General features: G+C 29.7%; 1 protein-coding gene across 16 annotated transcripts in view; it reads right to left on the minus strand.

Annotated features, from left to right (window-relative positions):
- Window positions 1–1,500: 1,500 nt before the first annotated feature.
- The window catches only part of LOC143249305 (single-stranded DNA-binding protein 3-like), a 68,644-nt gene continuing 45,922 nt past the window's right edge, over window positions 1,501–24,222 (minus strand). For 3 of the 16 annotated variants that reach the window (XM_076498906.1, XM_076498918.1, XM_076498923.1), the window contains 12 exons: window positions 23,746–23,806; window positions 22,768–22,833; window positions 19,447–19,523; window positions 17,643–17,704; window positions 16,834–16,876; window positions 16,101–16,136; window positions 14,255–14,318; window positions 13,505–13,564; window positions 10,859–10,932; window positions 7,918–8,053; window positions 6,864–6,973; window positions 1,501–3,808 (listed from right to left, as the gene is read on the minus strand). In XM_076498906.1, the coding sequence (XP_076355021.1) occupies window positions 3,692–3,808; window positions 6,864–6,973; window positions 7,918–8,053; window positions 10,859–10,932; window positions 13,505–13,564; window positions 14,255–14,318; window positions 16,101–16,136; window positions 16,834–16,876; window positions 17,643–17,704; window positions 19,447–19,523; window positions 22,768–22,833; window positions 23,746–23,806 (906 nt within the window). In that variant the 3' untranslated portion in view covers window positions 1,501–3,691. Of the gene's footprint in view, window positions 3,825–6,551; window positions 6,654–6,863; window positions 6,974–7,917; window positions 8,054–10,858; window positions 10,933–13,504; window positions 13,565–14,254; window positions 14,319–16,100; window positions 16,137–16,833; window positions 16,877–17,642; window positions 17,705–19,446; window positions 19,524–22,767; window positions 22,834–23,745; window positions 23,807–24,222 lie in introns of all 16 variants that reach the window. The other 13 variants (XM_076498915.1, XM_076498922.1, XM_076498912.1 and 10 more) reach the window with 11 other exon arrangements.

Raw genomic sequence — 24,222 nt, forward strand, 5'->3', positions numbered from 1 at the left:
ATGTTAAATCATTGTACATTATTTAGCGATTTAAATAAGCATCCTTTTCAGGACATAAATTCTAAAAGCATGTTAAGCAACTTAAATATAGAAGCAAAAACTATACTGCAGTACATTAAATGTGTACTAAATCATAAATAAAAACGAAACATTGGATATAATAAAATCCTTTCGTAACAGATAATTGTAAAAGTCTGTAAAGTAATTTACTAGTTATAATATTTGCCATGTTCAAATACTACATAAAACGATGTTATAATAGTTGTCTTGTTAAAACAATAGTTTCACTTGTTCGCTCTTCTATGTAAAATATTTTCTCAACCCAAACTAGCCGATTTTACATATATATTTCTCTACAAGTGGGTTTTCTCGACATCACTGAATAGTTTCACTTGTAATCCTTTTTGGGCATATAATTAAATCTATACACTGATGATGTATTTTAACGCTCAGCCCCTAGAATGAGTTCATCATCATATTGTACTATTCATTTATTGAAACACTCTCTCTTATGGCCCGGCACGGCCGGGTGGGTTAAGGCGTTCGATTCGTAATCTGAGGGTCGCGGGTTCGAATCCCCGTCGCACCAAACATGCTCGCCCTTTCAGCCATGGGGGCGTCATAATGTGACGGTCAATCCCACTATTCGCTGGTAAAAAAGTAGCCCAAGAGTTGGCGGTGGGTGGTGATGACTAGTTGCCTTCCCTCTAGTCTTACACTGCACAATTAGGGATGGCTAAGGCAGATAGCCCTTAAGTAGCTTTGCGCGAAATTCAAAACAAAAAACACCATCTCTACTAGCAGCACTAACCTTACTAACACAACTCCTCAAGTAACACCATTCGCTTATAAACCTTAGTAATTCAATTCACCTAGTAACATCCAACTTTTTAAAACATATGTAATACAGTTAAATATATTAATGAAAACTATAAACATAAGTTGAGAAGAGTTGAAATCAGTGAACATTTCTACGCAAGTATAGTAAAACTATCCATTCTTGTAGCTTTGCACAAAATTCAAAACAAACAAGACCTCCATCCGACATTTGTAATATAAGAGGCCTGCAATGTTTTTTGTCTCGAAATTTTTACATGTAACACAGCAAATCCTGTGCACTGTATCCAAATATGATATCATTTCTCTCCATTATATACACATTTTCCATAAAACGTCATTTGTACTTTTACACAAGTAAATCATTGTCATTAAAATCGGGTCACATTTTGTTATGTTTAAAATGTTGACAACCACTGGCTATAGATTTCTATAGACACATAAACAAGACTGAACGCATAACGAACGTGCAGCTGCTATAACCGCTTTCGTTTTTTTACTTTATTCGACACTTCGAGGCTTGTTTTGTTGTGTTGTTTCCGCCTTCTTGCTTGCTATCAATAAACCAGTCTTTCCTTACGCGCACATAATTATAGTATTTCTTAAATTTCCTATAAATTAAACAAATAACCATATAAAAAGAAATAGAAAACAACACACAGATCACTGAAATTAATAATTTATTGGATCAGTATACCGAAAGGTTGTCTTTACAGACTGTCGCACCACTTGTAAAGTTGAAGCTATAAAAAAACCTTAGCAGACAAACGTAAGAGTAATTCTGCCAACAAAACTGGTTACAAAAGAAAAAAACAAACAAACATGAATTTAACAGAATGCTTTAGGGTAAACAGGGAGATACACACATGCGTTTGGCAAGTCGAGCCAGAGTTAATCTTTCAAGTTTTCACGTGACAAATTTACATTCATACGTGAAAATTGACAATTTCCTGTCTCTGTGTTTATCATAGAAACAATTTTATCAGATAATAAAAATAATATCACTTTCAAGCAACAGAAATGTTTTTATTTTAGCATTTGGCGTTTGTTATTATTCAGCTGTAATAAATAGTGTTTTGTGAACAAAACCAAGTTTTACGTAAAATCGCAGCTTTTATTGTCGAAAAGGATGAGAAACTTTAATTAAGATAAACAAACAATAATCCCAAATATCTTAAATACAGCAAATAATATACATATTAGGTCATACGTTAATCAGGGCAATATCGAAAAGATAAATTTCATCTCACCCACACTCGTTTTATAGATAAATAAATACATGTATATACAAAATAGAAGAGTGTATATATACATTAAATTTTTTAAACATTACTATTATCTTTCTTTTTGTGGGCAAAAACGAAACAGCTGAACTATTATGATTTTCATCTTTCCATTTAAATTGCAGATTTTTAGTATTATTAAAAAAATTACGAGGACATATTTTTACATGTCTAGAAATAATTTGAGCTTATTAATATATTAGAGCTAGTAATCTCACATAAAAGGTAACTCACAACAAACATCATTAGTTGAGAATTTCTATACAAATTTTTCTTAGCAAAAACTCTTACTAGTTAATTAATTTTTCCAGGGCTGTGTACTAATCAAATATGTAAATGTTCACTGACTTCATAACATTTAGTTTCCTGAAAATGTTCAAGACTGAAATAATGAAATATTTCAATAAATTACTTTATTAAAATTCGATCTGACTAACATCCTTCAACAAGTACTAATAACAAATTAATATCAGCAAACATTTGTTTCTAACAAGCTTGTTTCTCTCCGTTATACTCTTCACACTAAGTAAATAGTAGTACATAAAATCCACAGCTTGTTATTTAACATTTTGGTTGATTCAAACAAAATCTATAACTTAACGATACAGTGCTGACTTAACTTGGAACTCCTAATGCAATTCCTTACATGCATTCTGGAAAATTTACTTATGACTGATACAAAAGTAGTTACATATAACTTAAACCATCATTTATCTCTTGGCTGAACTATAATCAATGCTGGTGGTGTAATTTGCAAATAGTTCAAAAACCTCATATTTAAAGAAAATTTTTATTTTTATATTTTTGTAATGACAGAAATAATATTTTTGTTTTATGCCATATAACAACTTTTTACCTTGTTTCACCCAGTTTGCTGTCAGAACATGAAACTTCTTAAATACCTTAATAAATCTTGTAGTGGTTTAACAACTGATGTTTCATCACAAACAAAAAATCCTCTCCTTAATATTTTTTTTAAATGGAACGCTTTAAAAGGAAGACAGTTGCAAAGATAACGAGGAAAACCAACTTATGGAAAGAAAAACTAAAGGATCAGCTTTAATATTCTTGACTTGCCAACAGCTGTGTCTTTCTTTCTTGGCTTTAAAAGTCTGTTGACACTTTCCTTGAATTCAATGTCCAGAACACTGTTGATATAATGGCCACAAAGTTTATGATAAAATTGAATGGTTATAAAAGGGAGAGAAAATACTGAGACAGAGATGAAACTCTAATACACGCTTATGGTAAAGATAATCATGTTTCTAGGAGTAATAGGTTTGTATTATAAAGATGTCTGATCCCATAAAAACTTCAATATAAACAAAAACATCTTAACAGTAGTTGGTTGAACCCTGAATTTGTACAATACCAGACAATATTTAACCGTAAACCATCAATAAACTTTGATGCCAATCTTCAACATTTTAACTTATCTATGCTCTCACTTAGTATGAAATAACAATCCAAGGATGAGTAGGCAAAACGTTTTTGAACTGAAGACAATCATTATAAGTTCTGACAGTGTAGAATCATTTATGGACATCTGCTTTTGTTTCATATTCTTTTACTCATTGTAAGTAATATTCTTGCTGTACTGATGGAGTTTTTTTTCTTCCAAATCTTTTAACTTTTTCCCACATGGTTTCTTTGAGTTTTAATATTGCTGCTGATTCATTCTGGTCCTGCTAAAATATTAAAAACCTAAAGCATAAAGATTTATTGATTATGAAAATGATGATTAAAATTACACATTTAGGGACGCATTGATCCACAGTGTTGGACTTGTGGAATCAAACTAAAGTGCTCAAATATAATAAAAAAAACTGTATGATAAATTTAAAGTTTGATATTAACCCTTTCACAATGGGTAAAGGTTCATAGGCTGTCATCTCATTTTTGTTGACTTGCATTCAAAATATTATTGAACTACTATTTTATGAATTTATATCAATAAGTTTGAAATTAAACTGTAGATTACAATTCAAACTTTAAAATTATACATGAGTTAATTCTTTAATTTAAAAGTAAATTCTAAAATAACAGAACTAAATGTAGATTTCAGTGAGTCACATGTTATGTTGAATGCAGCATGGTTTAAGATCAGATGTTTGTGATGTAGAACTAGAAAGTCCATGATTTAATACAAATTAGGAACTACATTATTAATATTGACAATCTAGAATATAAAGTAACAACCTCATAACTTTTTATTTTGCTGAGATAAGGCTTATTCACTTAATCAAACATGGTGGATCTGTTCAACTCTTTTCATTTCTTAAAGTGGTCCCTTTTATACTACAACTTAGAATCTCCCCAAAGTGATTTTCTCCATCATTTTAATCTTTGAAAAGGTTTCCATGTTCTTTTGATGGAGGTAAGCTGTGTCTTTAGTCTGCTCGAAGTTTCATATTTTATAAAATAAAATATAAAAAAACCTTAGTTAACTAAGTTAATAAGTTATAGTGGAATTCTATGGTATTAGTGTAGTTACTTATGATTTTCTGGTTATTCAATTGTATATATAAAACCTAAAAACAAATTTTGTTTGATATCCTTCACATGCAAAATTTTAAAAGGCTTAGCACCCTATGTCCAGCAAGAACTGAGTACAAAGGTTGTAAGTGAGGAAATATAATTGTTTTCTTTACTTCTTGAGTTATTGTTCTATATTTTAAGAATAATAAGTTTAATTATTTATTTCTAAATAGTAATAATCTATATACATATATATAATGTATAATAATATAAATGTGCCTGTATATTACAAAATACTAGTCCACTACAATACTGTCAAGACAGGGAAGACTAAAGGTCAACTTTATATTACTGGACATGTAACATGAGTGAGCATGCACCGTTTCAGCATCAATATAATAAAAAAATAATAAATATACGTGTTCATATATACTGTTATGAGATTTCAGCTACTTAGACTAAACATGTATTTTTTTTGTAAAAATATGTAGTCATTCTAGTGCAAAAAAAAACATAATTTATATTTATTTTTTTATGATGCTTACAAGGTAGGTCAAGTGACAGACCCCACACATAGTTAGAGTATAAAAATAAAATATAGAGTTTTACTGAAAACAAACATCTGAAACATATTTAGGAAGTTTTATAGATTATGCAAATATTTGAGATTTTTGGGATGAAAAATAGATTTTAATCATAACATGAAATCATTTTGCACTCAGACTAGTATAGAAACAGACTATTTTCTCAAATGAATCTTTAGTAAAAATAATTCATTAAAGAATCTGATTTTTTGTGTACAAAATACTTGTAATCTTTGCTAAAAGTATACTAAATCTTGTGAAGATACATATACTGTTTCAAAAGTTATAATGCAAATAGTTAATGTGTGCAAGTGCATAGACTAACAAGTATATATTATGCTGAGCCCTTTGTACAAAGAAAGGATTAAACAGTTAACTTGCAATCAGTTCATAAAGAAGCAGGGGAGATTATAGCAGTGAATACAACATTTGTTAAAAATTATTACTTTAATCAGATGCAAAAATGTAGCTTTGGATATAATTGTTAAACTGAAAAAAAGCAGATGAGAGGGTGTAAATAAATAGAAAAAACAACTTTTGTTACAATCTTTTAGTGTAAACACAAATGTTTATAATGTATAAATGTAATAGCTGAAATATAAATAAATAGTCCAGTCCAGTATACAAAATACACAAAGTTTGAAATTGACCACAAGTTTAAAGAATGTTCCTATCTTTTGATAGTGATCTCCAATGTAGGTTTTGTAAGGAAATGTAGCTTGACACATGTATAATATAGTTAGCATATGATTTGATTTTATATACACATGAGATTTAATTGCAGTTCTAAGAAAAGGTTCTGCTACTGCATTTCTAGAAGTCAGCTAGATTATTGGTTTGGTATATTTTCATTAATGCAATGCTATACTGCATTACTTGGTAATACCAGGTTCTTTTCACAAGAGTGAAGACTACTTTATGCTATATAGGCCTAAAATGGGTTAAGACTAAGCCTATTTTGTTACAAAAAGGCTTAAAATGAGAACAGCTAATTCTTTTGATGGTGGTGCAATTGTAACATTCTTTAAGCATATGTGCACTCCTAAGCCTTTTTTTTATTTTTTATTTTTTTTAAAGAATATTGAACAGAGAAGAAGAACTATAAACAAGCTTCTAAAACTTAAACAGATAGGGAAACCTGTCAACGATTACAAAAATTAGATCTTTTAAGTCAGTACATTCTGAGACATTTCTAAGCATATAATAATAAATAAACAATGAAGGGAAAGTATTGTGGAATTAAAACAAACATATAAAAAAGAAAAGTGTGAGGTCAGCTACAGTTTCGGGTCACTATATAACTAATACGGAGAGTGAACATTCAGTAGAGTTAAGAGAGCAGCACAATGACAATGCTATAAATACATACCCGAAGCTCATCCAGCATTTAAATTTCACATGGGTGAACTTGATGACTGCTACAAGCCTGTAAATGGCATTGCATGTCAATTCCTGATGTATTCCCTGACATCTGTAGACCAATAATACAGAAATAAATGACTTACTACATTTTTGAAGAGACAGAGAGAGAGAGAGGGAGAAAGTAAATATACAACACTTTTTGCAGTTTGAACACATCAAACAACATGCATGGCTTCACACACAACACAAGATAGAACTGAAGTAGTACAAGTTAGCTTGAGTTTCTAAAGTGAGTACTCAACTGTAATGAGCTACTTACATTTTCTTGTCCATAACCTGAAATACCATATTCTCCCATAGGAGGCACGTCTTCTCTAGGTGTACTAGGACCATTGATGGGCGAGTTCTTCATACCATCTAAACCTTCACCTACAAAAGGATGAAAGTATTAAGAAAAATGCCAGACAGAATAAAATACTACACATAAAATCAACTAATGAAACCTGTATTAAATATTTGTGTCAGTTCATTAAGGTACTAGTAAAGTTATTTTCATAATAAGTAAAATAAAAAAATGTTGAAATTTAACATAAGTATGAATGTTTATGAAATCTTGTGCCATATGAGATAACAGGTTAATGGTTATGTGATAAATATTACAAATAAAACATTAGATGAAATCGTACACACGATTCATTAAAAGATTGGTTTGGTTTGTTTTGAATTTTGTGCAAAGCTACATGAGGGCTATCTGCACTAGCCGTCCCTAATTTAGCAGTGTAAGACTAGATAGAGGGAAGTTAGCTAGTCATCACCACCCACTGCCAACTCTTGGGCTTATCTTTTACCAATGAACAGTTGAATTGACTGTCACATTATAATTCCCCCACAGCTAAAAGGGCAGGCATGTTTGTGTGACAGGGATTTGAACTTCAGATTAAGAGTGAAATGCCTTAACCATCTGGCCTCATTAAAAGAAAACAAATATTAATATTCTCATTTTTTAACTGTAAATATATGTGTATACTGATAAATATATCACCCACAGTTTCATATATACTGCTCAAGCTTTTAATTAATAAAACCTACAAAATGTATGTCAGGAAAATACAAATGAAAATATTGTAATAAAAACTAAGTATGTAGAAATAAATATAAAAATGTAAGTATTTTTCCTTTTCTTTTTCTGTCTTTCTTATATTTCACATAAAAGTTTCAAAATCCTAACTTTTATTGATGTTTTAATAACAAAATCCTGTAAGTCTAGATCCAATTATATAGAAGAAACTAAAAATCTATTGACTGTGCACACAAGTAATATAAAACATTGAAGTAATTTTCATTTTTATAGTAAATGAAATATATTCATTTACAATTGGAATGGGAAGACATGCATGACTTCGAAACATAGACGATTGTACCTGCTGAGGACATTCCATTCAGAACAGATGTCCCCATGTCTGGTCCCATTGGCCCAATGTGACCATCTGGTCCTGGTCCAAGTGGGAACTATTTGAGTTAGTAAAAAAAAAAAATTCTTAAAGAATTTACATACACATAAAAAGAGAAAATCACTGAATAGCAAAACTGTGCATTCTGGGACATGGTTTTAAATTTAAATTAATAACCCCCATTTGCATATATCAATTTATTTTGACTGCAAACCTTTTTAACAGTAAATATATCAATGACATAAATTTTTACATTTAATTTTGAAATTAGAAATCCAATTTTGATATTTAACAAGTATAAGTCTAATTCAAAAGAAAAATGGCTTAATTATTTTACTAGCCCAATTGGATTAAGTTTGAGATCTCTTAGACCAGAATCACACTATTTTGAAACTACTTTCAGTTTCATCTGTAACAAAATATTTTCCTTCCAACCAAGCTTTCACAAATTAAATATTTTTTACTCCCAAAAGTTCACCACTTTTGTTATGTAATAAGAGGTATAATTACTACTAAAACATTATAAGACTAGCTTCTTGTGTTTTCAAGACTCCTGCATATAAGATACTCTAATAGGATGCACAAATAATGAAACTGTGTACCTTGCTGTTATATACCAACCTTTTGAACATCACAAGGATGGAATGTTAGATCCATGAAGGCAATAATGTTGAAAATGTCATGCCCAAAGCCCTGAAAAATGTTATTATGCAGTGTTCTTAGTTATTTGCTTGAGCATAAGTTGGGAAGCCATTAACACTGTTATCATTGAGCATGACTTGACAAGTTCAATTCCTTGCTTTGATTACCACACTTGTATTTTCTTTTAGGATAGCAATAATGATACTTTTGTACTTGAAATACATGCCTCTTTGGCTTTCTTTCCAGAAGCTATTATTCTTGTACCTGTGCTTCTCTTCTGCAAGTTGAAGAGTAGCCCAATTTCTTGCTCATTTGATATGCCATACTTTTCAGAGTATTTCATAAACAACATTTCCACATAGTGGTTTCAGATGACTTACTGGCTAAATTCCAAACATTTGGATTATGTTGTTATGATTGCTTACAGTGTACTTTTTTCATACATTTTTTCTATGTTCTGATCATTCATGCATAACCCACCTGAAAAGTCAGTGGCTTAACATAATATTCACAATAAGCGTAATGGTCTGAAAGTTTGGATCATCATCTTATCCTTGTTTCACAATCAGAAGTTGATAATTTGTAACACTGAAAAGGTATTTCCATTACGTACTTACCTCTCTCACCCAAAACTATCTTGACCTTGATTTGCCCTTTAATATTGCTAACATCTTTTTAATAGCACACCAGCCTTTTATACACCCCTGATTTTCATGCCATTGCAACATGTACTAATAATATGACTACCTTCCACCAATCATACTGTGCCACCTATAACAGCAAGGTCATTGCAGCACAATCCTTACTTTCAAGAATTGACAGATATAAACCAGAAACACCAACAAATCAGTGGGGAGGAAGGATTAGAAGTGGGTGAACAAAGGTAAGTACCTATCAGAAATACATTTTTAATGTTAGAAAATGTTAATTTATAAAATGGTACAATTCCTTCTCACCCAGAGCTGGAATCCCACCCTGCAAAGGTGGAAGAGCCAGTGAAATTGCAAAAGTAATCAAACAAGTAGAGAACAACCACTGTGAAAGAACAGATGTGCCACAATTATAAAAGGAGAAACATTTATGGGGGTGCAGGTAGGCTCTTTGCTCAGTAACAAAGACAGACACATAGGTCAGAATGTAAGACAGATTCTACCTATATACAAGAGATACTACATAAGATGTCCACATATGTAACAAACGCGATCACATGACACAATCATAGTTAGATTTGAAGATACCTGGAATAAGATACAAGAATAAGTGGCTAGACTAAAAGTCCACACATGCATATAAACAGAACAACTGTGGTCTGCCTGAGCACAAAACATTCACAGAAATTGCCTTGGATTTATATTAAGATAGTCAAGTGTGGTTAGTCTGGAAAAACATCTGGAGGAAGTACCTTGGTATACATCAGATTTTGTCAAGTATTGTCAATCTGGGGAGAAAATATCTAATGGAAATGCCTTACATATTACTTTCCATTTCATAAAGTACTGTACCTCTGACCAAAAGCTCACTCTATGTTAATAGGTCACACAGAATCATTGACTAGAGGTATAAGATACCTTGTCTGTTGCCTATCACCATGACCATCGTCAAAACTAGCATTGGGGATTCTGGCAAAGTAAAAAGTAGCAATAGGATTATTTCTGTATAAGAAACTTTGTGCTTAGCTTGAAATTTCAATTGTTCCTTTCCTTCTTGAAAAGATTCTCTTTTTATTGCTAGCTTTTTCTCAATGAAAAACACACCAACATTCACTGCATTTCATACTCAAATTATCCCTCAAATGTTTATGCTTGCAGGTAATGGTAGGTGGACTACTGTGCTAAAATACAGCTAGAACCTTTTGTGTTTATACCACACTGTTGTTTTGAGTCACCTCCCACCTGACAACACAATGAGCTTTTGTCAATATTTCATTAAAAAGGGTGGTTGAGATTGGGATTTGTTATTACATTTTCTCACACTTGGCACAAAAACAAACTTTTAGTTCAAAATTCTCATACAAATTTTATACAAGTGTGAATTTTTGTAAAATGTGGGCATGTTGTGAAGTCCACTTTTAGCAATTCAATTCACTTACAAAATTCAAGGTTTATCACCAATTAATTGGTAAAAAAGAAGTCATATTTATCTCAGCCTTCCAATGAAATCACTAATAATATCTTTCAAGTAACCAAGAATGATATCAAATGTAGAACAATAAAATTCTTACTCCTGACATTGGTCCTCCAGCAGGCACTGTCTTCATTATGGCATACATACTCTCGCCACCAGAACTAGAAGAATCTACAAAAAGAATGCATGCAATGACTGAATAAAGAGCAAGAGTTTAGAAGAGCGATTTTTTTTGCACTGTGTATGAAGTTTAAAAGTAGTTCAGGAAAAAAACAAAACAAACCTGTCTCACAAGCTGAAGAGCTCTCACACATTAAAAAATGTTCATGTTCTGCAACTTTATAGCTTGTGAAGAAAGGATGACCTTAAACCTATAATCTCTAAATACGATTACACTAAATAAAGACAACTATTTTATAATTTATTATACTAACAATAAAATCTCACACTTCTTACATAATTATTTCACAATTTTGAGAAGTTTTGCATGTCTCCTTGTTTGCATGAGGACAAATAATTGTAAAGATATTTCTTGAAAATATCTTTGTGGTCACATCTGTTGAACAGTAAGTTTTTTAAGACAAGTCACTAGCTTTTCCTCTTCCTCACATGATACAAACACATTTAAATAATCACATACTAATATGCTGTTAAGTAGTGGACTTTGACTTATTCTTTCAGGTTTGAAAAATAAACATCAAACTTCAATAACAAATAATTTTATCATCAAAATGGTTTGTGAATCTTATAATGCACAAATGATAAAAGTGCTACCTATTAATAGCCTATTCTTATTATGACTATGTAAACACAAAAAACAAATAAAAGTCTATAAACTGAATTCTTTATTTAGAATTCTATAACTTTTGTATTTATTTCATAGTAACTTCAATCTCCCACAAATAAACTTATTTAAATAGCTTATTAGTTACAAGAGATGTCTTATTCTTGAACACTATGAAATAATGTCTAACTGCCTTGTAACAATAATTACATTAAAAAACACAACTTGTAAAAATCTATATTGTAAAATAATCCATAAAATATAAAAAATAATGGTAATACACAACAGTATGGTTTGATAAATACTTGTAAATATTTTTGTATCTTATTTTAGATTAATTTATCATTTTAATTTAAGTCCCTCCAAGACCTTAGAACCTCTAACAGATAATTTATTAGAAATTTCAATAACAACCACTCTGAGGCACCATATTTTCATTAAACGTTTTTGTTGTTGTTTGTAAAATCTCAAGTTTAAACAATGTTTTGTGGTCTTACATATTGCAATAAATAAAATTCTTATTGAAAATATTATTCTGTTCAGCATCAGGTTTAAATAAAATATTTCTATAGATGCTGAAGCTCCCCTTAGGCCATGGCATGGATCCCAGTCTGAGAATCATTATTCTAATTGATCTGTCAAAGTTAAAAATTAAACATTATTATAATTTCCTTTTTATGATAAAAAAAATCTGTCATGATGAGATAAAGCAAAAGACATATTTTTAACAACAAATGCTAAATATAAATAATAAATCGTGCACCAGCAGTTAGTAGTATTTTCATACATACATATAGACTGTTTTCACAAAGGGATATTTATCTCATGGCTATTCCTGTTTTTAAACTGATAGACTATAGGGAAGGCAGCCAGTAAACAGCACCTACAACCAATATTTGGGCTTCTCTAATTGAGCATTGGTATTTAATTGTCATTATTATTGCACACTTACAGCTTCAAAGTGCAGAAAAAGTGCATTTTTTCAGCAACAGGCCATGACCCATGAATTCACAGTCTAAGCAAGTCAGTTACTAAGCCATATCCAGCCCAAACAAACAATTAAGAATAACAAAAAAAAACACACCAAAAAACAGAGAAGACCATAATGAAGTTTTATACAGCACTCTTGACTGACTATTTTCAGATTCATTCATTAACCTCACTTAATTATTTAAAAAATGTCTTTCATTTCTTCCCCCTTTTTTAACCTCAAGTGGAAGGTCACCGAGTATATGATGCATTGTAATCAGCTGAAAATAAAACTTATACTACTCATTAAAATGATACATAAATAATACTACAGCTATTTTAAATTGCAGTGATAGATATTACATCACATGGAAATGCTCCTTTGATCTCAGTACTTTAAAATATTTCATTATGAAATATTCTACACTGTTAAACATACACTATTTCTATATTCTAAAAACCAAATCTCATAAGAAATAAGTATTTATAATCAAATATTTAAGGACCAGAGATTTAAGACTCCACTAAAACTTACTTCTCTTTGTTTGTTTGTAATTATGTATAAAGTTACACAATAGGCCATCTCTGTGGTGTCCACTACAGGTATCAAAATTTAGTTTCTAGTATTATAAGTATGCAGACTTTGATGCCATTGGGGAGTTCTCTTTACCTTAAAGTTGCAATGTAAGTTCATTTTTATTATGATTATTATAGAAATACCCCAACAATGATGATCAAGGTTAATATAATAAAAGTTTTCCAAAAAATTGTGGTTAATTAGATAAAAATTACACCATGTATTAATAAATAGTTAATTGATACCAATCATACTTTGTACCACATTAAAATTCATTGAGAAAATGAGAGAGTAAATAGTATAGAAGCTTAATGTGAACTTAACGAATGACTTCTGAGTCAATAGCAAGTTCTGAAAGATTTAGTTTTAAAGAATGATGAAGATCAGGTAGTAAAAAATGATGCTGTCTTCACCTGGCCGCAAGTTGGAAGGATTAATTCTTGTGTTTTCAGGAGAGAAAGGGCCTGATGATCCTAAAATAAATGAACACTGCGCTAAGTATTTGATATTTTTTACCTAAAAGTAGATAGTCAACCAACAAAACGTAGCAGCATTTGATAATCAATTACCACACCTTGAATATATTATACACAATTTTAACATTTACTTCTACTGTTATGACGTATGAATATGAACATCTGACCAGATTCTAACTTGATACTCAGTGCTACAACAGTTTTACTCAGTAACAATTATATCTCCAACTTAATTAGAGAGATCAATCTTAAGTGTTGTTTTAAACCCACTTTTAACATTGTTCTCTTAACAAGCTACTAAAAGAACCTTAAATAACAAATTACCAACAATACCAAAAAATGCACCTGTTACTAAATTACACCACACTGAATACCATTAAAATATGAATAAAACAAACAGTAATCTGTTGTGAATATAAAGTCAAAACTGTGTAAGTTTATCAAAACAAGACATTTTTTATGTATTAGAAATTATACAACTGTTAATTAAATACAGCAAAATAATTAAAAAAAGCATATTTGGGGAGCTTAGCACTACCACCAATTCATTACTAATGTCACATGCATTAAGTTATATATGACAAACAATGTAATTACTACAAAGCTTAACCCACAGAAAATTTATTATAAACCTATTGTAAATAATACCTATAATCCATTTGAGGAATAAGTTAAGATGAAGCCTACCTTGAGGGCTGGGCATAATAGGTGTACCTGACCTCTGAGGACCTACTACTGAGATTGGAGGGCCCTGTTTGATGGAGAACAAATGTAATCATAGTATCTTTAAAAATAATAAAAAAATAGCTCTAAACTCATAAGCAAGTGCATGCACATATGAATTAGTGAAATTTCCAGTTAATATTTATTGTAAACCTCCATTGTCTATTTTTGGCATTACAAGTTAAATATTTATTAGCAATAGTATCGTTCTTTGATATAGTCTTATTTCATTGGTTTACATGATTAGATTGATCCTAAGTTTTACTTAAGAAAAATTATTCTCTATAGATGAATTCACTAAATTTTAATAGTGAGCTAAAGTCAGTGAAGAAAGTTAAAGTTTAGTTCTATTCAGAATAGGAGGGCAAATAATCTGCTTGAAAGTTATAAAACATGTTAATTTACTATCTAATGTGTCTAACTGTTGTGCCTATACATTCTTTAGCTCAAATATGACTAACATTAAATGTAATATCATGTTATTTATCAATGATTCAGAGATCTTCATTACTGAGCCTAACAATTATTTTGTAAGAGAGTATAAAATATTTAAACTACTTTTACTTCAAGTTAACTGCCTATCTAAGAACAGTTAAAAACCATTCAGTAAGTGACATGCATAAAATATTCTTATGTACGATATTAAATAAGTCAAATATACAAATCAACTATATCAAACAACTGTACTATACTGTTTGCATATTTTCGAATTTTGTTATCAGATTGTTTTTTTTTTTACAAACAACTGTTACAGTTGGTTAAATTTCATTTAAAAATATGTAAAACAGTATAACTGTAAATTCTGTAAGATTTACATATTGGAGAATTCAACCAAAATTAATGACATACAGTGATATCATGACTCCTCACTACTGAAGGCCCAGAGGACATAAAGTTAATCCTTTGATTTAAAATGATATAATACTGTTTCCTAAAACTTAAAAGTTATTATTTCAACTTTCACATGCTGAGCTAATTTGTAATGTTAGAAAATTCAAAAAACTGCTGCTCTTCCCCAATTTAGAAACCTTTTTGTACTGTGAGACCCCAAATCAAAACTTTTGTAATATACAAACACAGCATATCAAAAATCAATTTCTGCTGAAAATGAATGACTGAAGTGTTTAAGACTATCTAGAATAAATATTAAAACACAACAGCATTAAAAAACAACCTAATGTACAGTGTAAGAAACATTTAAGTAGATAATATTCTCAAAGATGCAACCTTTCCTTGCATAAAGATGTGTTTGTTAGTGAATCAAAGTTCGTATATATGAGTCTCAACTGTATAACAGTTTTTGCTCACAACCTTTCTTCATATAAAGACATGCTTCATAAAGAACCAAAGTTGGTATATGCAAGTCTCAACTGTGTCACAGTTACTGCACACAGAATTTTCTGATATAAAGATGTGCATTATAGGGAATCAAGTTTATATGCTTGTTGCTCAACTATGCTACAGCTGTTCACAACCTTTCCTTATATAAAGATTTGCTTTACAGGGCATGAATGTTGCATGTTTGGGTTTAAACTGTGTCAAAGTTGCTGCCTCACTGAAACATTCCTGGAAGGATGAATTCTACTTCATATGTTTGAAATTCAGAGTAAATATTTTTTAACAAGGGTATGCTTACGTCAGGTAACATTTGTACTAGTTTGCATAATTCATGGCTTTAACATTGGAATTAGAGAGAGGAAAATATTTCTTTTGTTTGAAAAAACTGAAAATTATAAAGTAAGCACTGTATTATTTAGAAACATGTAAAGATATGAAACAACTGATTTTTATAACAGTGACAAATACTTACATAATGGCTTCCAGGTGATAGAGAGGAGTAACTGATCTAAAAAATATGAATCCGCTGTGAGCAAATTTGTATAAAATTTATGTGCAAATTCTCTATAAACAGTAAAAAGTAGTTACAATACAAGCACCACTGATGTTAAGCATTACTCTGTGACTTTAAACAGTGAAAGACACTGGAAACAAGGTATTCTTTATTGCTACATTAAACAGACTCAAAACATTTTCATTTTTTAAAGACTCAATCTTACACCAATTAAACTCAAAAGTAAAAAACAACATTTAAATATTTGTATTTATGGCAAAGCTAATAAAGCCACTATCCCTAAATTTAAGCTGCTAACCACAGTGAAGACAGCCAATCAGCAACATCAACCACACCAAAGAATTTTGTGTCACTCTTATAACAACCCCACAGGTAATTCATGTTCAGTATTTAAAAAAATATATATATGTATATCAGCACCTTATTTTTTAAAACACACCTTTCCATAGTGTGTTTAGTGGATACCTAAAATATCAGTTTAGACATTAATGCCTGAATTAACAAATACTATCTTTTTTTTCCAAAAACATGTTCAATTTAAATATTTTCCAAAACAAAATAGCTCAAAACACTAAAAAAATTTTAATATTATACACAGTTGATTATGAATGTGCTATTGAAAATACACTTCTTTCAGATAATTAATTTAAAAATTATGATGCATGCATAAAATGTTTGAAAATTTACTTACAGCAGACATATTTGGTTGCCATTGTCTACCTCCTGGACCCTGCCTTTAGGTAGGAAGTCAAAATTAAAATGATTATTTAACTAGAAATCTTGTGAATCACAAGAGAAAAGCTACTAAAATATTCTTAAGCTTTGAGCACATGTTTTAATTTCTTACAAATACAGCTTGTTAAAGTCTGGTAAGAAACAACAAGAAGTACTAAATTATTTTCAACAGCTCTACCAGTTATGTTTCAGATCAACTTTATGAACTTCAGTTTTTGTTTTTTCATAATTTATTGTATTGTTTAAACAAAGTATGGAAGTGAATGATGTACACACACACACACATCTGTAAGAATACAAAGTAGTGATCACAAAATTTCTCTTTTGTGAATTTTATAATCACATTAGCAAATCCAAAACAAATGGTCAGGGTAAACTGTCAAACTAGGTGAATAAAAAAAGCACCTCACAACAGCCTGATTATTTATATATTACTTCATTATTTAAGTTATTTATTTAAATGATATTCACTTGTTAATTTTTCTAATCCATGCAAAGCCATAGATAAGTAAAGGTGTAACACTGGAGTCTGAAATAAGATTTGCAACAACAGATGTTACAGGTATTTCTTGTAAAAGCAACCAAAATACACCAACTAAGAAACTTTTGTAGGACATAAAGGTAGATCACAACTGATAATTCTTACTCTTACAAATCAGAGACTCAGTAAACAACACAGACATACTCTATGCTGAAGCACTGCTTTTTAAATTCAACTTACGAATTTATTCAACAAACTTAATATACTATGCACACTTGACTTACATGGACAGTGGAGGAATTCCAGGAACAACTGCTCTACCTGGTGGTCTTATTGTTTCATAACTCTGAAATAGAAAGATTATACCATGAATATTGTGTTGTCAAAGAAAAATATCACAAATAACTTTTTGTTTTAATAGATAATGAAGTTTTGGTTACCATCTAAGGGACATCAATAATTTCTATATATTCATGTTTATTTCAAAACATTTTGTAGTCCATAAATGATAGCATCATAAAAATTTATATAAAATCATCAGGTTTATGTACTTCATTGAATTCATGGATAAGTTTATAAGATAATAACTTATTTTCTTAACTAGTGACATCACATCCTTTAATATGGCTTTGGTCATAATTATCATTTCTAACTTTGGTAACAACACCAAAAGCATTGAAGGAGGAGTGAAAACTTGTTAGAAAGGCTCTGCTTTCATCACAAAACAGCAGCTAAAATAATAATGCTTCACACCCATAAGAAAAGTTAAAATGCTTAGTTGGCATACAGTATTATTTTTTTAGTAAAACATTCTCACCAATTTATTTTTACAAGATCATAACTTCAGTATTTTTACAATTCATTAAGCTTTAAAGACTTAGGTTTTTCCTTCTGTATCTACTACAATGATCATTCATTTTGTTGAAAATAACTTTTTAATTCACAATTATTTAAACAATGTTTAATAAAACTAATTCTGGATAAGAACTTAAACTGTTAAAACATTTTAAGTGCAGTAATGCATAACTTATAATATACATAAGCTATGTGATATACTTTAAGACTTTAAATAATTAACAAAAACAATTTACACTTTACTTATTTTATTAAAGGTACCAGCCTTGACATTATATCACAACTAGTACAATTCAAAACTAAGTAGTTCAAACCACTAACAGAATTTTTAGTATTACATTTATTTGATAACATATGTGCAGTTGCAAATACACTACTTTCATAAAATTAACTTAAAAATTATAGCTCAATTAGACCAACTTTTTCGTGGAAAAGGAATGTTGACTATTATTCTGAATGCATTATGTGTATCTGCACAAAATGTGACAAGCTTTTAGTAAAAAAATACAAGTGAGTTGTCTACAAAAAATCAGATGTGTTACAAAAGTCTTTGTACATAAGATATATCTGTGAACTGATCATTGTCAGTCTGACATGTCTTGAGTACAGTTTGCACACTGCATTTACATAACACATAAAATCCACTAATGGCGTATCTACAATCCATTTTTGGTATCACTTTTAATGTATCTTGTATTTATTCTCCTCTACCATAAACTGTCACTAAGACAGCAGTGTAGAGTAAAATAAATAACTGATAACTCTAATATCAAATGCATAATACCACACAGAATGATTCTCTTAAAGGTCAGAGTATGCACACTCTGACCCCCACATGTTCACATAGGGTGAAGAAGTATGATGTATCATAATAATAACCAAATAAAGCACAATCACATACTTCAAAGTAAAAAAAATGAATCCTTACTACAGAAGTAAATACATTTTGTAACAAAATAAGTTATTCCTAATTGGTTCAGTATGCTTTGATAGATTGTTTAGGCAAAGTATTCATGACAACATTCTGAAGAATGAATGGAAACTGCCTGTTGTGGAGATGCAAGTATAGAGGACCTGAAGATAAAAGGCAAAAGACTTTCGAAATGTTGTCCTCTACATTTGAGTCTCCACAACAGGCAGTTACCATCCATTCTACAAAGTTTCATCATGGTTCAGTATGGATTTACTGTGGTCAAAGAGCAAACATGTGGCTCAAACTAGTAAGCTACTTACACCAGGATTCATTTGTCCAAGATGTTGTACTCTTTGTGGGTTTATTCTTGAATTCATTGGGTTCATTCCTTGTGGCCCTGTAAAAGAAATATAAATATTTTGAACATGATTATAAATTTTAATTTTGTAATGTTAATTTCTAAGAAGGAAACACATTTGTCCATCTACGCAGGTAGGAATTCTAATGCATAGGCATTTAATGGGAACTTAACATGAGAACACATTAGCTTTCCAGTTAATAATCGATTCTGTTGACACTTAATAATATAGTTTTAGTCTTGGCCTAAAAAGTAATTTAAACCAACTTAGTAAAACAGGAAAATGTACTGATGTGCATAATTCTTCAATTTCTGAATTGTTTTAAGATTTAGATCAACAGGACTGTAACTTTTATAATACATAAATATAACCAACTAAAGCATTAAAGTAAACAATAATAAAACACTGGTTACTGTTGTACAAAGTTACACAATGGGCTATGTGTGCCCTGACAATGGTGGGTAATCAGACCCCAGATTGTAGCACTATAAGTCCTTAAACTTACTACTAACCCCCTAGAGGACAACTTATGCTAAAACAATGATGCAAAATTGTGAAATCTGATTTAATCATAACATTAAAATCAGACTAATCAATATATTTTAGTGTTTGAAACATTTTAAATTTTGCAGTTGTCAACAGTGGGGTTAGCAAGAAAACATTTCTTTAGATATACATAATTTAATGGAGGAAAATTGCCAAATAAAAAAAGTACCTCTTAATTTTAATATAATTTTAAGTAATTCTCAATGTTATTACTCCTCAAAATGTTAAAAAGATGAACAAACTATGATGTACGATAATCTAACCAATTTTTCATAATTTTATCTTGAATATTTTTCAGAAATAATTATCAACCCTCAAATTATATACTTGTTGTTTTTACTGTTCAGTAGCAGTGAGAACCACATATTACAACATGGTGAGCTAACTTATATTATTTGTCCTGGTACAATGCTAAGTGCAAGGAACTGATCAAAAGTAACAAGGTGAAACAACTAACTTCTGAGTAAAATTCACAGGGAAACTTGGTAGTAATAAGTGGAATTATTAAATACAATATTAATACCTATTTAATTTTTTTATATAATTCATGTTATTATGGACCCCATATAACCAACAAATATAATTGAAAAAAATTTAACTTTATAAAGAGAAATAGGGGTTGACATATATTTAATGTAACTAGTTACAATAATACAGAAAGTTCTAATACTGTTGAAACAAAAAAGTCAAAACTACAAAATCTGAGTTACTTAAAATTAAAAAAAATTATCCCTACTTTGGAAAATCACTGTAATTATGGTAGTCAGAGTTAAGCCCCAGTGAGTCAGTTTTGTAATTATGACTTCTTTGTTTCTATACTTTTGTAGCATTAAAACTTTATTGCTGTACCTAGCAAGGTTATGCATATATTGGTCCCTACATATCTTCATAAAATTAAATTTTTTATTACACTTGTTTGTTTCCTTTTCATCAGCTTTATTTTTGTGCACCAGCAATACTAAGCATGGGGTGTGAGTATACCAGTATCCTTTTTGATATAAGAAAGAAATCACTGGGACCCTAGACAGAAAAATTCTGTGAAAGAATTAGATCAATAAGGTTTGCCTCTTTTTTTTTCTTCTTTTTCTGAACACTTATCTGGAAGAGTCGCTTAGATAAAAAAAATTGTTGAAACATGTATATAGCCATTTAGACAGCTTTATAAGTACAATATATTTCAGTTTTGTTGAGTCAATACTATGAAATAGTAATTGTTAATATTCAAACATGCCAGAGGTAAATAATTTATTATGACCATCATTTTGTTTCATCACAGTCCCAATTATTAACCAACAGATTTATGAAAACATGGGCAATAAATACAATAAATACATATTCAAAAAACTGATGTGATCTGGACTTAATTGGTAATTCTAAGGCTAATGTTATGACTGAATCTTGTGCATTTCCTTACAAACCACTTCAATTATGGTCAAGAAATATTCTTAAAATATCATCTACACATTTAGACAAAAGAAGAAAACAAGGCAATGAAAATTCTCATTCTTATGAGACAAAGCTATTCATAAAGGATTGATAAACTTTCTGTAACACCAACTTTATTTTGATAACTTCAAGTTATGATAGAAAAATTACTGGTGAAGATCATTATTAAATTTTATTATACAAACACAATAAAGAAAATATTAAATTATAAGGTTAACAAAACCTAATGAAGAAAGTTGAAAACTTTTACTGTTAAGGTTTTGAAGAATTTATGTTTTTATTAAGCTTGAAAAAAATACATACTATCAGATATGTTTTATATAAAACTCAGTTAAAAAAATATAACTAAAATTGTTTGGATAATGAATAACAAAATATGGGGTATTAAATAAGTATTTTAAAATGTGAAGACTACAGGTTAAATATGAAAACAATATCATATCAAAAATATAGAAATATCTCTTTTTTTTTTTTTCGTTGCTGTTGTAAAGCCTATGCCATCCACTAATGGGACAAAGAGGCTGAGTTATCTTCTCATGATGTATACTGCAAGAATATGGAATTAAATAATAAATGTTCCAAAGACTATAGTTATGTAGTGTTTTATTAAATCTATGAATTATTGTAGGTTGATAAAAATATGCAACATAATCCAAAAAGTTGATTTGTCTTCATTTTATGCAGTTATATTATGTTAATAATTTTGGGATAATATTTTAAATTTACCTTTTCTACATAAAATGTTTTGATTGCTTAATTTTCATAGTAGTATGAATCAATATGAAGTGGGAGGGGAGAAAGAGATTTCCAAAGGTAATCAAAGTTTTCGACCATCCACGTATTTGTTTGATAACTGCTTTAATACATTTGTTGCTATATTTGAAGAACTTTCATGAACACTACATTAGACATCAATAAATATCTACCTGTGATTTAAGTTCTGTTCTGATTACTTTACTTTCTAAACAACATACTATGTCAGCAATTTAGTCAGACAAAAGTTGAGACAAAAATGAATGATAAACAGTGCACAAGTGTTATGCTTGATAACTGTTGGCCATATGATGTAAAACAGAAGATCATAAAAAAACTAATCAGTTGCAGATTTTAGTAACCACCATCTGCTACAGTGAAACAACTTATTGCCAAATGTACACATTTAAGTTATAACTAAAGCATAAATTATTAACATTAATGTGAAAGTAATACTGTAAGACAAAGATTTTATGGCTGCAGAAATAAGTGATGTATATAGAGAGCTGAAGGAACACAAAGTCAAAAAATGTTTACCTTGCCAGCTTACAAACTCTTCACCATCAGCTATAAACAAGAATGTGGATGGGTGAATAGAAAAAACTGTTAGTAAGGAAGAAAGGGAGAAATGTTAAGGGTAAGAATGAAAAACATTTTAAGACATAATTAAACACATGAAGCAAAAAGAGATGAAAACCTTTAGAGTATATTATATCACATATTAAAGAAAAAAATATTTCTAGACTTTTCTGAACTTGTGTTATTTTTAAGTGACTAATATTTCATATGTAAATAAAATTAGAAGATAAAGCATTTTGAAGGTGAAATAGAATAGAACATTTAATTTTCTTTTATTTTTTTGAGAAGAAAAACTAGATTGTATTCGATAAATCTGTCAGTTAGTTTTCCAATTATCTTTCATGAGATTAAACATTACACCTTACAGGGAAGAACATATTTCATATGAATATTTGCTATATGAAAAAGGTTTTTACATTTAAGCAGTTGTGTATACATTCACATGCCAAAAGAATTCTAATTGCATCAACGTAAACTATTACGTACTTCATGTAGTGTCACATCAATGCTTTACAAGAACCCACTTTTAAGTTACCAAAAATAAATATATTACCCAATTATTAACTACAGTTTTAAAACAAGAACCTCAAAATAAAATAAGTAAAACCAAAACTATGTATTTACGTTTTGTGTACTCAATGAACACAATACTTACTGAGTATATAAAAGACAAGATTAAACAATGCAATAAAAATTAATAACAACAATGATTTCACAACACTTTGTGAAGACTAGTCACATTCATGACTAATTAGGATAAATGACTTAAAATGTTTTGTGTTTTCATTTTATTGATTTTTTTCAGGGTGAAAACTAGTTTCACACCCTAAATAATCCTAGAATGAAAAAACAACAAGAACAATATAAAGTAAATAACTCAAAAAATAAATACAAAACTACTGAAACATTCCATACACTACCACTTTATTCTCTTACCTGGTCTTGTTGGGTCCACACTATTGTGTATCATGTGTTGTTCTGGAACATTACCAGGAGACTACAAAAAGATAATTTACAAGTCCCAAATGTAACTGAACACTGTTCTATGAAGTATATAAAAAAAAATCTTTTTAACATTTAAACATTAAAACAAAAAACTATGTAATATTACTTTATATAAATTACAAAGGCTTTGCTTCATTAAAGAAACAAAAAACAAATCAGTATGATTATTCAACATTTTCCCTCGCACACATTGCCATTAACTAGATGATTGATTTTTATCCTAAGGTTTATATTTTTGAGAACACTTTATATCCAAATACTTTTCTATGCACTTTTTAAATAATCACTATGTACTTTCATTAAAGGTCTAACAATTCCTCTTATGAATATTCTGATTATTTTAATTAAACTCTGACATACTTTATAACTGCTACTTAGATATTATTTTTAAACTAACTTCAGTCCAGG

The sequence above is a fragment of the Tachypleus tridentatus genome, chromosome 4 (genome assembly GCF_004210375.1).
Source record: "Tachypleus tridentatus isolate NWPU-2018 chromosome 4, ASM421037v1, whole genome shotgun sequence".
NCBI lineage: Eukaryota > Metazoa > Arthropoda > Merostomata > Xiphosura > Limulidae > Tachypleus > Tachypleus tridentatus.